Consider the following 23,085-nt stretch of genomic DNA (forward strand, 5'->3'; position numbering starts at 1 on the left):
CAAATATATCAGTATCAATAAACCCAACATATTACTTTTAAAAAGTGAATTGAAATTAATTAAGAAAACTACACATGTTTTCATTTTAAATTTTTGGTTACCTGCCATATTGAAAAATTAAGATCTTTTTATGAAATTTTTAATGTTTATCTTTAATTTCTATCATAGAAAAAATATCAACAGAAATCCTTTCCTATTTAAAGCTTTTGTGTCAGATTAATTGTTCTAAGAGAAACAGTAAATCCTCGTCCCTCTATAAGAAAATAATGCTGTATAATATATAATAAATACAGTTGTATGAAATATTTTGTGCAAAACAATATCTTCATGTAATAAATTAGTGTTCTATTATAGAATATAATTTTTCAGAATGGGTGGAGAAGATACGGATAAAATCATTCGTATTCCTGGAGAAACATTGCTTATTAAAGTTACTCCAGAAGAAGTGCAGTATCGAAACAAATATCTTCCAGGTAGGACTAGAGTCTAACCAGATCTAAAGATAGTACATATTTTTATTTTGAATAACACAGTTTTATTTCATTCCATAACTGTTTTGATTGTAATTTCCTTAGACTAGGTAGAATTCAAATTTGTTGAACAAAATATTAGCTGTTGTTTAGCATAAATAAATGTAACTTAAGTAAAAAATATCTTAATTAGTAAACCTTAAATGTACATTTACAGTAGCCTACTTCTTGTCATATAAGTTAATATAAGTTAAGTTAATATAAGTAAGCAAATTACCCATCGGCTCTTGTACTGCCAGCAAACTAAGTTCTTGTGAAAATATTTGCTTCTAGCTTTTACTCTGTAACTTTCAGGTTTTAAAATGTTCCTTAATTATGTCTTGTATTCACTATTCCCTTCTGTTTGTGTAACAAAATGTTTTAATAAATGATTTAAAGTTTATTATTGGCGTTGGATAGTTAAAAAATAATGGGATTACAGACACAGTTTGCCATCATTATATGTAGACTTGCCATACGTCCCGGTTTGGCTGGGACAGTCCCGGTTTTGCAAGCTTGTCCCGGTGTCCCGCCCGGTTGCCTGCTTGTCCCGGTCACGTCATAGGAGCCGAATGTTTTATACAATTGAGCTAGGCCTAGTTGTAGTTTAGTCTAGAAGTTCACGACTACACAACACTCGATCGGTTCAGAGTGGTCCCGAAATAAACCGACCTATTACGGAAACGCCCAATTTCTGCCGAGAAATTACGGAAAAACGCGAGTCGATTCCGATTGAAGAAGAAAGTAAACAAACAGCCGCCATTAGCCCATATTCTGTCGCTAGTTTCACGTGAATAGTGGTTATTTCATTTCAATCCTATTTATGACAGTATATATCCCTTGTGTTGTTGATGTATTGTTTACACTATAGTGTGAGTTTGAAGTGCTCAAAACTAATTTAGTGTTTTCTTTGTATTCTAAAACTTTAGTGCCTGTTTGAGTGACGTTTTAGTAATTTAGTAGCCACATCATGTCTAAAAGAGTCTGCAGATTTAATGACAACCTTCAGAGCAAGTATCCTTTCTTAAAAAAGTTATGTACACAGGATGACAGAGTAAAATGTGAGCAATGTGGTTCTGAATTTTCTGTAGCTCATGGGGGCCAATCTGATGTTAACGATCATTTAAATTCAAAGAAACATAAAAATAGTTTATGCCCAATGGCAACTTGCTGGTTGCTCCAAAATTTCAACTTTTTTTCAAAAACATCAATCCACAAGACAACGAGTATGAAGTAGCTGCAAAAGAGGCAACATTCGCCTATCATACAGCGAATCACAATTTGAGTTTTAATTCAAACTCGTGCTCCTCTAAGTTAATTTCAAAATTTTTTGAACCGAAATTTTCCTTGGGCAAAACTAAATGTGAAGCTATAATTTTAAATGTGATAGCACCTTTGGCACTTGAGGAGTTAAATAATGATTTATCTAATGCAAACTTTGTTGCGTTAAGTATGGATGCTTCAAACAAAAAAGAAGTTAAACTTGTTCCTATAGTTGTGCGTTATTTTAAACAGGAATCTGGTGTGCAAGTCAAGCTATTAGACTTTAAGTCTGTACCAGGCGAAACCGCTGAAATATTGTTTAATCACCTGATGACAGTTCTTAAAGAAAACAAATTAGAAGAGAAAGTTGTAGGATTTTGTGGTGATAACTGCAATACAAACTTTGGTGGAGTAAAGAGAAGAGGGAAAAACAATGTATTTACTCTTATAAAGAACGAACTTGGAAGATCAATAAACGCTGTCCAGACTGCTGTAGATGTGCTTCCCATTGAAATCGAGGTCCTTGTTGTGAAAATCTACAAGTATTTTCACATTTACACTGTAAGGGTTACTCAACTCAAAGAATTCTGTGAATTTGCAGATATTGAAATACCGCAAGTTAATACAACATGGAAGAGAGGAGTCTAACTTCATCCCGTGTGGAGCAAAAACGGTCCTTAAAACACTTAGGGTAAAAGCAATGTTGACAGTAACCAAATGACCAGTGATATTAACGAATTTTACAGTAGGTCTATTTCTTACTTTACACTTTGGCAAGATAGTTTTGGAGAAGATCAAGATTTCGTCTGGATCAATGTAAACAGCATTTCATGGGAATACATTGAAAGAACTGCAGAAGTAATTAATAAAAGTACCGGAAAACTCAAGATAAACATCGACGAACTTTTTGACGAGGTTGTCCTTGCCAAGAGATTTTGGGCCTCAGAAGTAGAAATATGGGAAAAAGAAGACGAGAAGAAACCAAGTGAAGAAAAATGGATGGAGCTGTTCCATTCTTTTAAACAGCAGAATATTTCAGTGCCAAATCTTGGACTTATAATTGAATATGTTTACTGTCTTCCTGGAACATCTGCTCCAGTTGAGAGAGTTTTCTCCATGATGAACATTGCCTGGAGTGATAATCGAGGATTAATGCACGAATCCACAGTTCGAAATTTAATGTTATGCAAAGTTAACTTTGCAGTTAGCTGCACTGAATTTTATGAAAAAATAAAAAACAAAAAAGACTTATTGAGAAAGATTTGCTCTAGTAAAAAATACAAATGGTATAAAAAATAAGCCTTGCTTTTACATTTTATAGCTGTCAATGTTTTTAAGGTATAGCCTGAAGTAAGCTTGTATTGTTTAATGGTTTCAATTTATTTAATGAAAGCCGTGTAAAAATATAACCCAAACTGTATTTTTATTGTTATAAGGTATAATCACTTTTATACTATTTAGAAATTAAATTAAATTCATACAATTATACACAAAGTTTTTTGGTTTTCATTTTTAATTTGACTTCATATTTATCCCCCCCCCCCCACGCATTTTGAACAGAGGCGTCCCGGTTGGCCGGTAAAAAATTATGGCAAGCCTAATTATATGTAATAGTAACAGAAATACATATCAAGAAAGAACATCTTTCTTAATGGATGAATCAAAGGACCAGCAGTTAGTCTTACAGGTACCTTCCTTCCGTTTACTGAACCCAAATCTAAGGTTTTTGCAAAAAACCTCTTATATTTTTGCATTTCTATTGTTTGATTGTCTTCAGTGTAATGATAATAATCTCCTAGGCATATTTTCCTTGCTGCACAAATCACAGGAAAAATTAACTTAAAGGTTAATTCTGCTTCTGCACAATTTGCATGTGTTAGATTAGCTCAAATCTTGTTAAATCTCCAAAGAGGAATGTTATATTGAATAGCTTTATTGCGCTTATAGAAAGAGACATATTATTGCAAGCTTTGCCCCATGGGCAGGTACTGCACTCCACTTTTTCCCTCACGTGGCGGCATTGCCACATTTCATATCAGCAGTTTCTTAGTATGAGGTGACGAAAAAAAAAAAACGTCTCAATTCCAGTTATTTACATTCGTTTTGTGTTCGATTTTTCTGCATGTAATAAAGTCATTTTTCATTTCATTTCATTTTTTTTCATGTTTTTATTTTATTATTATTTTTGCTCACGTTTTGTGTCATAGTGTAACATGTGTTAATTTAAATCGTGAAAGAAAAAGATTCAGGAAGATAAGTTGAGGTAAAGATTAGAAGTAACGATCCCTGCCAGCCGGTGGAATTTACCACGCGTCAGTTTTCGTCATCTTAGTGGCATTGGCTGGACGACGGCTGGTGAAAATCCCGTTCTCTAATCAAACATTCTTCTAAATAACTTTACTGCACACATGATAATCAGTCGGATAATATTTGAACTGTTCAAATCAAATAGTCCAACATATATGTAGAGCCTTACACCATGTTGTTTCGTAGTCCACGACTAAAATCTAACAGACACGTGATTTGAACAACAGTCTTTATTGTACTTATTTACTTTGTTAGTTGTGTTGTTATGATCGAGTAATTCTAATTTTGTATTATCTTAAAAGCCAAACACAACATATTTAAGAGCCAGTAATGGATAACATTATAGTGCTCTTATTCTGAGGGTAACTATGGAAGGTTCTGTTCTGTACTGGTGTCTGTGATTCTATAGGTCGCTAATTAACTGCACTTTGGTTAATTTCTCTAGCAGATAACTTTCTGATGCATAAATTGGCCGGCAGTGGGATATATATTTAGAATCAAGGTACTTTTGTGCTATTGTAATCAGAGCTGCCACCAACGATGATAATATGGAAAAACGTGAATTATGTATGAATTTTAGGCTCCTTAAAAACAACATGCGTGAATTTATATAATGTTCCTGTAATTTTTACCAAAGATGGATCGATTCTAATACACCATAAATGTTTAAAATACGCTTGAAAAAATTCGATTACACAATATTACAACTAGTGATGTGTGGAAGCTGAATCTTGAATCCAAATAAGTCTACTTGCGGACGACACCTGATTGGAAGTGCGCAAAATTACAAATTGCTAACACAATTTTTTACTTTCTTTATGAAAAAATGTACCTATATGTATATATATATATATGTGTGTGTATATATATATATATATATATATATATATATATATATGTATATATATATGTATATATATATATATGTATATATATAGTATATATAGGTATATATACATATTTCCTGTCATTTACTGTATTGGTTTTTATAAAGGATGAAGGTTATATCACTCTTAAGTTTTCTTTTGTTTTCTTTTTCAGATCCCAAAAAATTAACGGATGAAAAGTTAGTATGCACAGTTTGTTCCGTTTCTCTTGCTCAGGATATTCATAAAGGAAAGCAGATTTATATCCATAGATGTCTCCAGGTTCTCGTTTGTGAGGTAATTTCCAATTAAGTTAAATTCATTATGTAAATATACCTCTTATTTAATGACTTTATGTTTATATTATATTATAAAATCAAGATATTAAAGTTAAAGATATCCATGGTGGTACTGCCATATGGAAATAATAGAGCAAAGTATTTTATTCTGTTAAAAGAATGCTTTGGTATGTAAATGGCTTTACATTTTATTTTGGATACAGCTTTGTAAATTAATTTAAGACCTTGATTAATAAGTCCTTAAGGCAGAGGTATTATGAGATAATATTGTAGCCTTGTGTTTCATTATGATACTGTAATAGGCTGATCTTAAAGTTTCAAGAAATTTATCAGACAATGGTAAACCTTTAATTGCCTTTAACCGTATGATCAATAAAGTCTTCTTGTGTAACAGATTTGTGTCATTGATCTCCTTTTGAATGAATATCAAATCAAATCTTTAAAATACCAATCATGCACTACACCATCACTCTCAACTTTTTCACTGTGTATTCGTGACATTCTTCAGTAAATTTTTGCTGTGCAAGAATCGAGTATTGCTTCATATTTAGCATTTGGCTGTAGAATGAGTCGTAGTAGCCATTTATATGTGTTGGACACCCAATAATGTGTGACGTGTTGGCGGAAAGCATGCATAATCCTACTACTGTGCATTGTTGCATCATATATCATGTGACTTACTGTTTCACAGCATGATCAGAAGTTAAAACAGCCCTCATAATTAAGTGTGTTCTCTACTCCAGTGTTATTAAATAGTGTGTAGACTGAGTTTGGTATCCTTTCAGTTGTGAATCAATTAATTATAATAAGTATATTAGTTTTTGTTTCAACATTCAATTGTTTCAGTCTTGTTTTACCTTCTATGGAGATGGATGTTTCTCAGCAGATGAGGATGGAGATGACAAATACTGTCGTTGGTGTGGACAAGGAGGCACTCTCTTCCTATGCTCAGCTTGTACCTGCGCCTTTTGTCAGGTTAGAATTGAAATTGCATGGTACACTTCATTTCTTACGCCATTGCTCTTAAAAAAGTAGGAAAAAGTGCGTTATTATGTCCATTTTCAATTTATCAATAATTACAAAAATGTCACCATCTTTTTTAGTTTGTACGATTGTAAGATAGAATCCAGGAATCCACCAAAACAACTCTAATTCATAATGCGTTCTGTATATTTTGTTTTTAGCCTACAGACCAAACAGGTTTATCTATTCAGAATCACAATTTTAATTTCTAATATTGTGTTAGAATGTACTGAATATCTTTTTTTTTTTACATCCTGTTTGTGTTATGTATGCACATGTGTGTGGACCCATTCATCGTTCAGTGGATGTTTTAGAGGATATTTTAAACTATCTATAGTATGATTAGGCTTTATCAAATTAACTTGAGAGGAAAGGACTTAAAAGTAATGTGTGCTACTGTTTGACCTTATTGTTTGCATCCAGAAGTTTTTAAACTTGTGTTTTTTATTATATTTAACAAGATTTTAACCCATGAAGGCAGTATTTATAATTTTTCCTTGGAGCTCTACTGGTCGCCGCCATTTTTTTGGAAGCACGGATTAATTTTTGCCGTAATGTTATCTCAGCTGGTATGTCCAGCTGTACTGGCCAAGATATAATACATTCATAGCTCGTAAGGCCAGCACCACTGGCCACTAAACATTGCAGTTATTTTCTAATATTCTCTTTGTTTTATAATGAATGGTGAATGCTGAAATCTATCTAGCAGCTTTATTTTAAAGTAAAGGAGTAAATTTTAAATTAGCCTATAATTCTTCTCTAAACATTGACTGTACAAATAAAACGAATGACGCGTAGTGGGCCTATACACTGAAGTGATAGAAGGGATAGAAACCTAGAAAATTTTACTAGAAGACGTGTGCTAAGCATTCTTAGCAACACATAGGTATGTACTTTTTAAAAGTTTTATTCTGTAAAAAATTTAAAATAGTTCATGTCTGAGTATAACATAATTGTAAAGGCCTACGTTATAACATTTCATTTACATATCTTTGTAAACAATTTCCAAATGCATCTTTATCTTTGTATTAGAAATTCATTAACCCTTTTACTGCCGACGTCCGACATATCGGACGTCGGCATTTTTGCCGGAAACGCCAACGTCCGATATGTCGGACGTCTGTTTTTTTTTATCGTTACTGGCTACTGTTATGTTCAAATGCCAAAATATTCGGTATTTTGGTTGTTTAGGAGCAAAGGATAATGAAAGAAGCCATTTGAAGAACTTTGGATTTCTATTTTCGTCGTCTTTGACTAGAATTGACGAACTACCTAGACAGCTGTCAAAACCAGTTGATCGGGTTATGTTACTGAAATCTTCGTTCATTGTTGTTGATTACAATGTTATCGAAAGTTTTTTGAAGTGTTACTTTTGTTGATCAAGGATAAAATGAGTAAAAGAGTTACATCTAACTCTCCTGTGAGTGAGGGAACAATAATTAAGTGCAAGACGAACTGAGTGACGATTTCCTTCAGAATTTGTCAGATTCAGATGCCGAGAACGAATCTGATATTATTGTTAGGGCTATTGATGACAATCAAAGTGATGTGGATGACACTGATGACGATCCTGACTGTATCTTACCATCAGATAATGAGGAGTTATTAGATAGTGAGGGGGATGTGGCACAGATAAGTTTACCTTCAATTTCCACTGGTAGGCCTAGAGGAGGCCTACCAGTTTTGGGAAAAATCCTCATAGTGCAGCTATGTTTCAAGGTAGCACCTTCAAATTTGGTATATGTTCTAAGCAATTGCTCTAGTTTATATTGATATCATGCTCATAATTTTAGTATAATTTTAAAAATAAATTATCAGATGCCAAACACAATTTTTATTTTTTTATTTATTTTTTATTTACATCATTTTTAAAATTAAATAATGTGTTTGTTTCAAATTAAAATGTCTTTTTATTATTTAAAAAATAGCATTTAAATACGAGTAAATAAAATAAAAATTCATGCAAATCTAATGAAAAATAAAAAAGATACAGCATTTTTTGTAAATGAATGCACAACAGTGATTTTCCTCCTTGGCAATTTTGACTGGTACAATAAAAAAATGGCCGGCAGTAAAAGGGTTAAAAATAAATTTAAAATTATTTTTTATTTCTTTAAACATTTTAAATTACTATGCAAATAACGTGGAGGAAATTGAAAAATGATCCAATCTGGGGAGGCAAACAACAAATATGGCCGCGAGCTGTCAATGAAAGTAGCGCGGCCATCTGTACTGGCCATACGAGTTGCGAGGACAAACTACGGCAAAACTAACGCGAGCTGTCTGTAACCTTGGTGTGGCCAGTGCTGCTGGCTTTTCAAACAGAAAGGATTAAGAGACAACGCACATAAACATTGTTATACTTAGCTGAATAAAAATTAATTTGCTGCAAGATATGTTTATAGGAAAAGGTTGGGTTGATTCCTATTAAATAATAAACTTGTGCATTGTAGGTTAATGAGATGTGTGTTTATTAAATACAATTGATAGCCTGTTCAAAAATATTGCAAATTAAACAAACAAACTGTCTTAATAATAACAATCCTCATTGCTAGGCACTGACTATGTGGCACTATTGTCACATGTTTATACACTTACCTTCCATTACTTTTAAACTAGGTAGAAGTTCGGCTTACCACATGTCATGTAACAGGCTGTGCTAAGGATGCATACAAAATTGCATATAACTGAATCTATAATTCGTTTTATTCTCAGATAGACAGTCATAAAGAAAAGAAATTGACACAAAAATTATTCTCAGCCAAATTCCATGGTTGGACATATACCAACATAGAACTCATTCTTGTGTATGTAGAAATTAAGTTCCATGCAAAATTTGAAGTTTACGGATGAGATCTTTCTCAGGATCTCTCCCCACATGATACATTCATACTTTAGTTCATTAATTTGAGTTTCGTTCAAATAATAAAAGTTCTGGTGAGCTATGAAGATTATTAAAACGCAAGAGTCTGTTGAAATCAAATCTTGTCACCAACTTTTATTTAACATAATCCACTCTATTATTTTTTCGTTTCACGCTATAAATTTAATTTGATTGTACTCGGTACTCAATTTGTTCTATTTTCTCGTGAATTTGGGTTACTCATAAGGCAAATGTAAAAATAGTCACTAACGCTGAGTCAAATCCCATGGAGTGAAATGCACCATCATCAAACTCAATGTTGCTTATATTAAAATGAAACTGCATGCGAAATTTCAAGTCTATAATTTATGTCATTTTCATTTTCAAGGTATCATTCAGACAGAAATAAAAAAATTCTAGCTTCTCGAGCCATACTACATTTTGAATTTTTAAAATTATGATTTAAGAAAAAGTTATTTGTAAATAGTATTAATTTTTTTTCATTTGGTAGGTTATAAGAGGAGGGTACTATTAGATAATATTGAGTGGTCCCATCCTTAAACTTTGACGAAGAAACAAAAAAAAGACAAGGAAACAGACTTTATGTACATTAATTAATTAATTAAGTACTTTATAGGATGTAAATTAATCTACATCCTATAAAGTTTTGATTTATTTAAAAAAATGGATATTGGGAAGTTTGTTTTATTTTCTGTCCTTGTATCATAATTTTGTTATCATTATCACCATTAAAAATTAAGATTATCGTATGGTAGTATTGTGATTAGTTCGAAATATCTATCTTGTTTTACAACAGAATGTAAGATGGAAAGGTTGATTTTTTCCTTGCAATGTTTCATTAGGTTTTTAGATGAATCTAGTAACAAAATTTCTATTTGCATATCAATGTCTTTTAAGTATAAACGTTTAATGCGTGATAACATTGTGTTATATTTATTTTTAGAAATGTGTAAAATTAAATCTGAAAGCGTCAGTACTGGCCGAACTGGACAATGATGACTGGAAGTGCTACATATGTAACCCGCGGCCTCTGTTTGGTAGTAGAGCCATATGTTGGGGTGCAGAAGAACTTAATAAGATTGGCAAGTATGTGCTTTCAAGTTACTATACATCATTGGATTGTAGTTTACTTTGTGATAATATTTTCAAATTATTTATATTTTTGAAATGTTAACACACACTGTCTTTGTAATGATTTCAAAAGATACTTGTCATTTTAAGCAAATACCAAAATGTTGAGAAATAATGTGACTAATTATATAAGAAATTAATTATTGTATGAAACAATTGTACAAGTGTGCAATTTAAGTAGTTGTAGATGACATCAGTGCTTAAAACCCAAGTTTGTACAAACACAAACAACTTAGTTTTACCCTTTTGCTTCCCGAATTTTCTGATGTTGATTAACAAATAATATGTGTACTCAAATCGTAATTTTTGTATTTAGCTACGTTTATTAAGAACCGTTTTATCACATAGGTATGTTAATAGAATTCTATGTGGACAGTAGTTATGTATGTATAATATAATTATACATAGCCTAACAGTATTTAACCCTTTTAAGGCCGGCGGCCGTAATAGGCACCCGTCCATTTTTCCCATTCACTGGCTGGTTTCCTTTTCCAAATGCCACAAAACATGATATACTTGTGTAGAGGGATATATGGGCTTCATAAATAATGGCAAGCACTGCCGCTTTTGTCAATTTTTATATTTTATATATATGCATTTAGATGACGTAACAGACAGCTGGTTTGACGCCGGCACTCTGTGTTGTCGTAATTGTTTGGACGTCTAGTTTATGGTTATGTTTGTTGTTGTAGATGGACCTTATATTGGTTACTGTTGACTTAATTACATTAAAACATAAAACCAATATTTAAACTTTTGTGATGTGTCTGAAGAAGATAGCCGTGCTATCGAAAGGCCTCACAAAAAATAAAATTATTAAATATTGGTTTTATGTTTTAATGTAATTAAGTTATGTTTGTTGTTTATGGCTAAAAACTAAATATATTTTAATCAGTATTATATTATATTGTGAGTTTTAAAGTTAAGATGAGTAAAAGGCGCCGGGAGAGATCACCGATAAGTGAAAATGATCTGATAAACAGCATAGCCAGTAGTGGTGTTTCTTTACTTTAGACCAAAATTAACATAGGTGAATTTTATTTTATGTTCTACAACTCATAATTAGCTGTAGTTTGAAAATATATATGTTTAAAAGGATTCTATAATAGTTGAATATTTTTAAAATCTTCTGAAACATAAAAAATAAAAAATCCAAAATACTTTTTTTGTAAGTTTTATTTTTTTTGAAATTTTTGGGGTTTAAACGTATTTTTTTCTTAACAGATAATTTAATTTTAAATAAATATATACAAATATTGGTTTTTGATAAAAAATAACGTTCCTATGAATATTTTTCTAAAACTATGCTCATCAGCTGTGAAACACCCTGGCCTTGAACAGACATGTCACTATTAAACACAGTTGGACTTTGACCATAGGTGCCTATTACCGCCACCGGCCTTAAAAGGGTTAAAGATGTTATTGAAATATTATGAACAAATCTTAAATCACACATATTTTTGTATGTATTATAATTCCTTTATATGTGTGCATTGTTAAATAGTGTTTTAAGGCAATCTATATAAATGCCCTAAGAATGTATATTACTATTCTTATTTCATAATAAATTTTAAATAAAAGAAATTTATTTTACTAATTCTCAAACAAAAAATTTTCCATGAAAAGTAAATATAATTTTAAGGCCAGAAGGAAAGGCAGAATAAATAATAAAGGCTTAATAGGGAATTAGCCTCTCCTTATAAAAATATGTGACCAGAAGATTAAACTAGCATCACACTAAGTATACACACAATTTTATTTTGCTTCTAAACCAGTGGTTTATATAACATTAGACTCGACTTGATTTGATGGAAATAAAAATGCTAATAAAAAACATGGCCTTTCGCCAACACAATAGCCAATTAAGTAGGAAAGTAACATCATGATAACCAAAACATTTTATTTAATTATCATACAGCTTGTCATGTGTTTTGCCAGGTTGAATTTGTATTACATACTGGAGTAAGTATTATACGTTATTTATTTAAGTAAATCAAATAACGTGATATGGGTTTTAGGGAAAGAGAACTGGAAAAGACAAAGAAACAAAAAGAGAAATTAGAAAAACTTGAAGAAAAGAAGAAAGAAGAGACATTAAGAAAGTCCCGAAAACAATCATCTAGTGAGGTTAGAAATGATATTATTCTAAAGTAGATAAGTTTAACCCTTCCTACGCGGTTAACGCCTATAGACGCGGAACTGCCGATGCTTTAAACGCGGATAACGTCTACAAACGCAAAAGCTTTACTTTTGAAATGGCGAAGAATTAGTTGTTAAAACTTCCGTAAGAGAGCAGGTCGATGTTCCTTTCGACTGTTGGGACTAGATAAAACGCTTTGTCACCATTGGTGGACGTTGTAACGGTATCTACTCGGGTTGAAAGCAATCGCCGCCATTTTTTGTATGGCCTGTGACGCGGCATACGCCTACAGACGCGTTTGTTTCATTCAGCTGTTTAACTACGCGTGTGTTGGTCGTATGTTGGTTACATTGTTAAACAAAGTGTTTTGAATCAGTCCGTTGTTATTCTAATAGTGTTTTAGTTTGTTTTTACTAACATTTAGTATTATTTTTTGTTATAATGGCTAATCCAGATGATCCAAATGATTACTACGAACAACGTAGTTTGAGCGCATTTTTGGTATATTATGTGTAATATTTTTTATTCAATTATTTGTTTTGTATTTTATACCAGTTTATTTATTCTAAATAAGTAAGGTTTATAAGTACAATATTTGTTTCATTTCCCTTGTAGGCTATCGTATAAATAAGTTTGTGTTGAATTTCATATTATTACATTTCAAAATCTTATACTGAACTTATTTATTTTTATGTACTAATTATACAGAAACTTCAGTTACAATTTACTCATTATAAATAAACTGTATAAATGTAATGTAATCAGTCAAATAGTGTTCATATGTACATTATCCTGCAATGCAGTTTATTCTAAAATTTCAAAAGTTTTCGTGTGAATAAAATTCCTAAAAATATGTAATATTACATGTTTATTATTTTTTCTTATAAAGGTAATGCCAAGGAATATGAAACAAAAATTAGCATTGGGAAATTTTAAAAAATATATTTTTTTATGTCTTAGCGTTTGACAGTAATTTAAATTAGCGCTTTAAGGGTTAATTATGTGGGAATAAGGTTTTGAAGTATTCCAAGCTATATTTCAGGCAAATTTTTATTGTACAAATATTTTTTTCTCTACAGGGAAGTATTGCAGTAGTTAAAGCTGTTTACAATTTTTGCCTTTCTTTGTATGCATACATGTATTTTGTATATAAGACATTAATAAATACAAGTTGTATTCAGAAAGTAAATACATAGTTCCTGCCAATGTTCAAGCACTTATCATCTAGCAGATGAACAACCTTCTTTACAGAAACTTCTGCCTGTGACAAAAGCTCTACATGACTCCACGGCAATTTTACCTTATTGTCAAATTCAAAGTACTTGCCGTCTAGCTCTTGCTTTATGTGCAGGAACAATACGGTGAATGCCACCAAGTTTGGGCTGTATGGCAGATGCTTGAACTGATCCCAACAAAACTGTCGAATCATCGTTTGAGTGTTTTTTTTTTTCCAGAGGGAAAGAGACTTTTGTCCCCACACTTAGTACTAAAAGGACCTTTGCACCTCCCTAACTTGTATTTATGCCCTCAAAATCTGAGACTTTTACAGAAGCTAATCAGATTTGAGGGCTCCTTTTCTCTGATATCTTTGGGACTGAGGAGATAGGCATCTAGGAATCTTTTCCGAATTGTAGATATGGCAGAACAATTTAGCCATATGTGTTCCGCTGATTCTTCTGCTTCTCCGCAGAGTCTGCACTTATCAGTCTGGCTAAGATGTTTTCTGAGGGATTCATGTCCGGTCAGCATCCCTATAATCTTTCTTATATCCCCCTTACTCTTGATCTAGGAGAGATGCCCACCCTTTAGCATAAGGAGAGATAAACATTTTTACTGTCTTAACCGTGAGGCCCTACTCCAATTAAAGTACCTTATCCTCTTTTCTCAATCTTTTACAAGAGCTTTGTTACAGGAGAAAGCTACCCCGCTCTGACGTTACCATAAAGGACTCTATTCCTTTTTTGGCGAGGGTATCCGCTATTTCATTACCATGAATGCCCTCATGGCCCGGCCCCAACTGAGTGTAACTTTTTTTTGGCAGTTCTACCAGAACATTTTTGCATTCCAAGACTGCTTTCAAAACAAACAAACAGGTGTCAAATACATTTAGTGCAGCCTGGCTGTCAGAAAGTATTACATATTTTGCTCTTTTTGGCCTCATTTGTATAAGTGTTCAGGTGCATTACTTCTATTGTCATGAATTCCGCTTGGAAGACTGTGGTGTGTTTTCTCAGGGACACAGCTAGACTAACTCCTGGTCCGTATATTCCGAATCCCGCCCTAGAGTCAAGGTGCGAACCTTCTGTATAAAACTTTTGGACTCCTTTAGTAGGGTAGGCCTCCTTTTTACTCCATTTTTCCCTATTTTCAATAGAGACTGTAGATGGTTTTTCAAAGGAGAATTTCTTAACCATTGCTTCTGACATGTTGGTTAATATTTAAGCCTCAGGAAGTTCCTAAGTGATTTTCATATGGACTTCTGAGGCGGTAGTGTTTATCTCAGTACTCGCGGTAGTGTAGTGTTGTACTCAGAAGCTTAATTGCACTTAGAGTGGCTGTCTTCATCACCTCCTGCCCCAGAGGACCGCTTCAAGTACCAGGCTGGGGCAGGAGCTCATTGCTCCTGTGATGCTCATGCAAGCTAGCCTATGAAGACTCTGTAGCCTCTTGGCAGCTGTTTTTGTTCTACTTTAGGCCACCATACTAATGCAACATGTTTGACCATTGGTTTTATAATGGTTTCATATATTCCGTAAATAATTTTGGGTTTCAATCCAAAGAGTTTTTCATAGTCTCCCAAGGCTTTTTTTGCTTTGGATATTATGTTCTTAATATGAGGGTTCAAAGTCAACCTCTAATCCAGGACGCCCAGATACTTGAATTCTTTTGAATATTCTATCCTGATTCCTTCCAGGACAGGTTTTACTAGCTGGAGCTTTCTTTTCCTGGTAAAGGTTATCATATTTGTTTTTGATTGGTTAATCCGAGGAACTTCCCCATGACCCGAGTTGCATATGAAATTTATCTTTTCTCGAATGAGGCGTTTCAGCGTGCCTTTGTTTTTCCCTTTGACCATAATCACAGGTCGTCAGCATAACAGACTTATTCTCTTCTTTTCTGCTTTTATTAGAAGGTCATCGCTCACAGGAGGGGAGACAGAACTACTCCCTGGGAGAACTTTGCTTTAACTTGTTGGCTTTTTAGGAGGACTACTATCTACTTGACAACATCTGGGGGAACTCTAAACTGTTCTAGAGCTGCCTCCATAAATTGATATGCTACTGGGTCAAAAGCTCTTTCAATATCCATAAATATCCTGACTTGGGGTTTTTCTTTAAAGGTGTCCTCCACCGCTTCCACTAGACTGTGGTAGTAGACTTAACCTTCAACATACGCATATTGATTTAGACTGAGTGGGTGTACCTGTTAGGTTTCATCCCTAATATGATTATTAATTATTTTTTCAATAGTTTTTACCATAAAATAAGTTAGGCTTATGGGTCTATTTGAGTCGGGTGGAGTCGGATCCAGCCCTGTCTTTTCTGCACAAACACCACAAGTGCCGTCCTCCAGTTCTTTGGAATAAATTCTAGTGCGTAGCTGCTTCTAAACAGAGTAATCAGCATATTTAAAAGATGTCCAACCCTTCTTGGAGAAGGACAGGAAAAAAACCATCTGGCCTAGGAGATTTAAATGGCTTAAAGGAACTTATTGCCTATTTGATTCTTTTTGACTGCTGTTTGGATGTAGCTACTTGTTTTATGAAGCCTGGCAGCCTCTGGTAGGCTAAATATTGATGTTTTTGCAAAAATTCTTCCAGGTTCTTCTTTTTTTCCTAATTTCTTTTTTATATTCGTTTGGGGCATTGGTGGATTTTGGAACCCTGTGGGTCACATTCACCTCAACTCCCGTCTCTATGTCGAACTTAATGGGGTAGTGATCCGAAAGTGAGGCTTCCTGCGAAATGTGCCACCTTTTCTATGTTTATGTTTTTGAGTCCTTTAGGTAAAGTTATATCCAGAACTTCTTGTCTCGCTGTGATTTTCTAGAAATAAATCGTTGTAGAACAAAAACAGCAGGAGCTCCTCACTTCTTGGGTTGATGATGGTGCTACCCAGAAGGTGTGGTGAGCATTGCAGTCACAGCCGAGGATGAGGGCTGACCTCTTTCTCCACAGTGCTGCAGTAACCTGTGTATTTCCACTGATGGGCAGTGTGTTGACGTGTTGGGAAAGTAGGCTGAGGCTACGTAATAATAACCTCTTTATCCCCTTGTTTTGAGGCTACGTTCACAGACACCGCCACCATGTCTGTTGTAATTAGATCTCTAACGGGGAAAGCAGTTATATGTTTTGAAGTTAAAACACATGCTCTTGGATTATCAATTGAACAATCATAAATGAGAATACCAACCTAAGTGATGTAACCTCTGTTGATCCAAGGTTCCTGATTAGAGTGATATCCAGGTCCGGTTGTGATAAACCTTCTACTCAGGATGTCAGTTGCACCCTTGGCATGGTGAAAGTGTATCTGTATGAGGCGCATACTTAGGCCTTTTTACTACCTCCCCCTGGTCGTCCATCCTCTTGGAGTATTTGGGGTCGGTGCCACCCTTTCTTCCCCTAACCGAATCACATGATACTTTCAGAGTGGGTCTCTTCGTTAGGAAGAAGGAGCAAGTTGGTTTATCTTATCTCTGTGCTATGGGGTAGTTGACTGCTAGGGTAAGCAGCATCAACTTTCCCTCATTGCTTCTGCGCAGAAGGTTCCATTAACCAACCGATAGCTATTTATTTTGTGCTTTTATGAAATTCATTATCTTGTCAGTGGATTCGCTTATGCTATTTGGAAAATAGGCAGCCTCCCTTTGGAACAATCTTAGGGCTATTTGGTCATAAACATAATAAACTTAAAACATGTTACAGTGAGCACTGTAGGTAAGCTTAAACTTATACAAAGCACGTCTACAAAGACCCATCACTGCCACCAAACTGATGAATACTTTAATTTTGACTTTGTTTACAAACCTGTCTAATTCGCAGCCTTCTGTTATCGTTGTGTTTATGCCTAGGAATTTTAATAACTTACATAAGTCTCAGATAAAATAACAGATTCTTTCCTGTCCTGCCTTCACCCTATTCAGAACTATGACATCTTGCAATTTAAGTTTAAAAATATCTGGAGTGAATCGGTGGATAAACAGTATAATATAAATAAAAATACACCATATTTGTAACCTTATTTGCATGTGCAAAAGCTAGAATCTTTTTACTCTCACTGCAATAAAAATTATCTTTTAAACACAATCATAACAAAATCATACATAAAATACATATGAACATGAGCTATGAGTCAAGAAAGGCAGGGCACAATAAAATCTATTTAAGCGCCTTCATGAGGATCACAACAACAGTTAGCGCAACCTGCGTGATACTAGGAATGATGTTCCTAGTAAAGGTAGTAACATGAGTATGTCCCATTAGAACCTGTGAACTGCACGGTCAATGTGGAATTGAGTATAGACACAGCTTGCCTATCTCAAAAGGCAGTGGCGAAGACATCAGTCGTTCCATCACAAACCTGTGCTTGAGCACATTAACCCATTGCGGATCGTATTGTTTTGGCGCGCGGGCACCAGCGGGCACGAATTAATTTACGGTCAGCGGCCGCACGAACAGCAATGGTGCACCACATCGTATCGCTCGCTATTGTATACTAGAATATTCAGCTGTGAAGGTATTCGTTCAGATGGAACAACGACCTGCTGGGGTATCCGTGATGTAGGAACGATAACACGCGAGCAAGGTTCCGGGGTGGCAGGGATGATGTCTGAATCATAGTCTAAATAAAGCGGCTCGGGCGAAGCGATTACAACATCCGCGCCATTGTCTAGACTAAACCCGCCAATATGTACGTCTGCGTCGTTTAGTTGTGTCACTAACCTCAAAAGTATTATAATAACAACTTAGGAAAACACCCAATCAGAAGCGCTAAAAAGCAGAGAGTAAACTCATAAGAATGATTTTTCAACTTCGACATACAACTGCGATCTGTAGGATATTTATGAAACTTTTGAAAACTCTAAACGTAGACCGTTGTTAAACACTCTTAGTAGACAAGTGAAGACGATCGCCCGATCTATCAGACATTAAAAGAACTATTTGGAGGGAAATTTAAAAGCAGACCGCTTTTGCGACCTGAGCTCGTCATTGTGCCATTAGGCCCTGCCGCCGCGTGACGAGCCCAGCTCGTCAGTGATCCGCAATGGGTTAACTGTGAAATTGGCTTACCATTACTAGACTTAATTGAATTTATACAAAAGTGTAACTGGTTACACAGCTGATGGCCATTTTCAGTCACATGACTCGAGTCTTATCGATATCACATGAAGTCGGCCGAATGTGACACCTAGCCTCTTATCCACACCCAGCTAAACACTATGTCCAACACAAATGTAAAAAAAATTTGTGCGTAGTAATGTTGCGATTGATGTTCTGTGTTGTTCAAGAAAATGTTACTTTTTCCAAAAGGTCTGCCGGATTAACAAGCGTATCAAACTATAGGATTCCGGATTTATGGAATTTGACTTTAATTGCTTTTTCACCTTGAAATTACACTCCTTCAAATAACTATCAACCCTTCCCAGACGTAGATGGATATATTCGAATGATAGACTTTGATGTAAAGACAAAACAATTATATCCCAAATTACACATTGAATTCCTTGGAGAGTTTTGAAGTTCACAAAAACCTTTGAAATTGCAAGTGTATGCTCTATGCTCATCTTGAGTAACTGGAAGTATTTTTAGACAGCCCACCTGCTTTTCTGACTTGCACATCCTACAGAGCCACAACTAAATATATCCACTGTCTGACATTAGCATGTATTACTGCTTCGGTTGTCGTAAGTGGATCTTTTACATATCTCGTTATTTTTCTTAATTGTGAGATAGTGTTTTGATTGCCTTAAATTTTTGTTTTGTTTTATAGTGTCAACGAAGTGTATTTTAGTTTATGAGTAGAATTTGATGTAATGCAATGGAAAATCTAGTAAGAAAGATGATAGACCTCATCTACGAAACCTTAGATAGAAAAAATGCTATAATAATTAGTAGTTTTATAATTTTTTGGTTTTATCAGACTGTACCATGGAATTTGAATTTAGATCAAATTAACATTTGTAAATATTTTTATATTTTGTTGCATTTACCTCTTATTATATAGTTTTGATAAAAATTAGCTTTTAACTTAAACAAAAATATATTTTATGGTTGTCTTGGTAAAGGAAAATTATGGAATTTATTAGTGGCGTGCAAAGGGTTAGCATTGGCTGGTCTATTCACAGATAACAGTCCAGAATTATAGATTATTTATTGCTTATACTCATAAATACATGTATTGTTAAAAATTTATTAAATTCTGTGTTCTCCAGCCAAATACATTTCCTCATAGTATCACATAAATTAATGTAAAAACTACTTTATGGAATCAGCATAAAATGTTTTACAAAGTGTATAAATTTGATGTATTTTTTCTGTTCAACTGAGACATTTTCAGAGAGAATTACAATTACATCTCTGTGTAGCTATTATACTGTCACAAACTTGTTTACAAACATTTCAGTGATTCCAACTTCTATATTTGATTAACCCATTGGTATGCAGTGACGGAAGCTATCCGCCAGTAGAAATGTGGCCACAATCGCGCTGTGACGGAACGCTTCCGCTATTATCTTTGACTACGTAGTTGGTCTATTGTCCGCTAGGTAGCAGCACCAAACAGTCCGTGAATATTGTTCATAGCCTTCTGAATGAAATATTCAATGTTTTGAGTTGGCTAAACTTCGTAAAACAACATGTTGCTTTTATTTGTAGCCAGCTGATGTTTGTTATTGTTTTGACAACGGAGGTTAGTCGTAGTCGGCGGCGCAAAATAGCAGGATTACGCAGCAGTGAAATCGATCGAATTATAAAACAAAGATGGAGTTTTACTTAGTGACAGTGATAGTGATTTTGTTACTAGTGATATAGACCTGGATGACATTGTTGTGGAAGATCAAGCGGAGCTTTCTGCAGACGAATTTAACTTTGAAAAGCAGGAGTTCGGCCAGGTAGATTTAGGCATAAACAATAATTTAGACGGTATTATTGAGAATGTTGCAGTCGGGTCATTGGGACTAGAAGCACCTAATGACTATTTAGATTTAGCTGAACCATACATATGGGAAGATGAGTCCAATGAACCATTTAATATTCTATTTTTTGGCCCAAATGTGGGCGTAAACATTGAAAACCCTGAAGAACTAGAATCTGAAATTGACTGCTTTTCACATTTTGCTGGTGACAATTTGTTTGATATGATAGCCATGGAAACAAACAGATGTGCTTAACAACAATTTGCTGATGTTTCTAGAAAACAGCTAAAATCAGACAATAAGTGGACTGATTGTACCCCAAATGAAATCAAAACGTCTTTCACTCTTTACATTATTATGAGTATAGTAAAAAAACCAAATCTCCAGGCCTATTGGTCGACCAGAAAAATAATTGAAACCAAGATTGTTGGCAATGTAATGACCCTGAAAAGGTTTCAAGCAATAATGCGAGTTTTGCATTTTGTTGATAATAATCACACTAATGATTCTGACAAACTAAAAAAAATTAGGCCAATTTTGACTTACTGGAATGAAAAGTTTAGGAAGAACTACACTCCTAACAGGAATGTTTCAGTTGATGAGAGCCTGATGAAATTCAGGGGTAGGCTCCACTACATTCAATTCAATAAGAGTAAGAGGGCTAGGTTTGGAATAAAATTTTACAAACTTTGTGAAGCTGCAACTGGTTACTGCTCGGCTTTTGAGATCTTACTGGGAAGAAGATCTTACCAACAGGGAGTTTGGCTAGTGAGGAGATTGTTGTGCAATTATTGCAGCCCTACCTAGGGAAGGGGTACATATGTCACTTAGATAATTGGTATTCCTCACCCTCTCTTTTTAGTCGTCTTTTGGGTGAAAACACCTATGCTGTAGGAACAATACGCACAAACAGAAAAAACATGCCAGCAGAAATAAAAACAACAAAACTAGAGAGAGGTGAGGCAATACGCCGAAGTGGAGAAGGCCTGTTAGTTTTGAGGTGGATGGACAAAAAGGAGGTCTTAGTTATCAGTTCAAGACACGAGGACATAAACTTTCAGGAAACTGGAAAATATACTCGTGAAACACCAGAACAACCCTGTAGAGCAATCATGAAGCCTCAGGCCATTATGGATTATAATAATGGCATGCTTGCGGTTGACAGACATGACCAAGTACTTTCCTACAATCCAATTATGAGGCGATATGTGAAAGGATATAAGAAAATATTTTTTTATCTCTTTGAGATGTGTTTATTCAATGCACATGTTGTGTTTTCAGCTGTAAGTAATAAGAAAAAGCAACATTTTTCTGAATTCAAAACTAACTTGGCAGAACAACTGAATGAGAGACCAAAGAATGAGAGATGAATTGAGACCAAAGCCTTCCACTGGCAGGAGATCTGCTCACAATCCAACAAGGTTACATGGAAAACACTTTCCAATGATTATCCCAGCAACTGCAAATAAAGAGTTCCCTAGCAAGAGATGCTGTGTTTGAAACATGGTTTGAGGAAAGAAGTCCGCATTCAGTGTAAGCAGTGCCTCGTTCCACTGCACTTGGACGGGTGCTTTGAAGTATATCATACTTCATTAAACTACTAGAACTTCCTAGTGTCAGTGTAGACCTATGTACTATATCTTGTAAATACTGTAAACTATTTTAGCTTTATACTTTCATATTAGTGATGTTTTAGAAAGACTTTTGCAACCTAACCCATGGGACACATTTTTATTGTCATGGTGGAGGGTAGGTAATGTACTTGTACAATAGAATGTATACATGTTTATATATCTATATAAAACATGCTTGGTAAAGTTTCATAATAATAGGTCTTGTAGTTTCAAATTATATAAATTTATTGTTCAAAACAACCAAACTAAAGAAAAATAGGGTAACCACCAGGCTTTGGGGGGTTAGCCTACATCCTATAATCCAACTTTTTGTAGTTTTTCAACCTGTAGCCAATAGCAAAATTATGATCTAAATATCATCCACTACTCTCCTACTTTAGGGCAGCACCATAACCCCTTTTATGAAATTTGTCTGATTTTGAAAATATTTACTTATATGAATGAAGTAAGTTGGGAAGGTTAGAAAGTTTTCAAAATTTTACAAAATTTTGTAAAAATCAAACAACTTTTATAATAAGGGTTCAAGGGGCCCCCCTAAATGGGTGAGTAGGGGGGTGAAACTTAGATCACAATTTTACTATTAGCCATAGGTACACATCTGCAAAATTTCTAAAAAAAAATGGATTATAGGAAGTGGCTAACCCCCACACTCCTTTTTATGACTTCTCAGGAGTTTTTTAAACCCCCCCCCCCCAAAGGAATTGGGGGTTAAAATAATGTCGGTTGTTTTTTTCCTAAAGTAGACATCAAAACACACATTTTAGAAAAAAATTGTAAAAATCTGACAACTTTTATAAAGGGGGGTCATTGGGCCCCCCTAAAGGGGGGTGATGGGGGGTTTAACTTAGATCATAATTTTAATATTGGCCACAGGTACACAACTGCAAAATTTCAAA

At 34.4% G+C, this 23,085-nt stretch overlaps 1 protein-coding gene across 1 annotated transcript in view; it reads left to right on the forward strand.

Moving 5' to 3' along the window:
• The first annotated feature begins 338 nt into the window (after window positions 1-338).
• The window catches only part of LOC124359902 (DNA ligase 1-like), a 34,733-nt gene continuing 11,986 nt past the window's right edge, over window positions 339-23,085 (forward strand). The window contains exons 1-5 of the mRNA XM_046813033.1: window positions 339-473; window positions 5,121-5,242; window positions 6,091-6,219; window positions 10,095-10,237; window positions 12,301-12,409. Of these exons, the coding sequence (XP_046668989.1) occupies window positions 371-473; window positions 5,121-5,242; window positions 6,091-6,219; window positions 10,095-10,237; window positions 12,301-12,409 (606 nt within the window). The 5' untranslated portion in view covers window positions 339-370. The remainder of the gene's footprint in view (window positions 474-5,120; window positions 5,243-6,090; window positions 6,220-10,094; window positions 10,238-12,300; window positions 12,410-23,085) is intronic.

The sequence above is a fragment of the Homalodisca vitripennis genome, chromosome 4 (assembly GCF_021130785.1).
Source record: "Homalodisca vitripennis isolate AUS2020 chromosome 4, UT_GWSS_2.1, whole genome shotgun sequence".
Classification (NCBI taxonomy): domain Eukaryota; kingdom Metazoa; phylum Arthropoda; class Insecta; order Hemiptera; family Cicadellidae; genus Homalodisca; species Homalodisca vitripennis.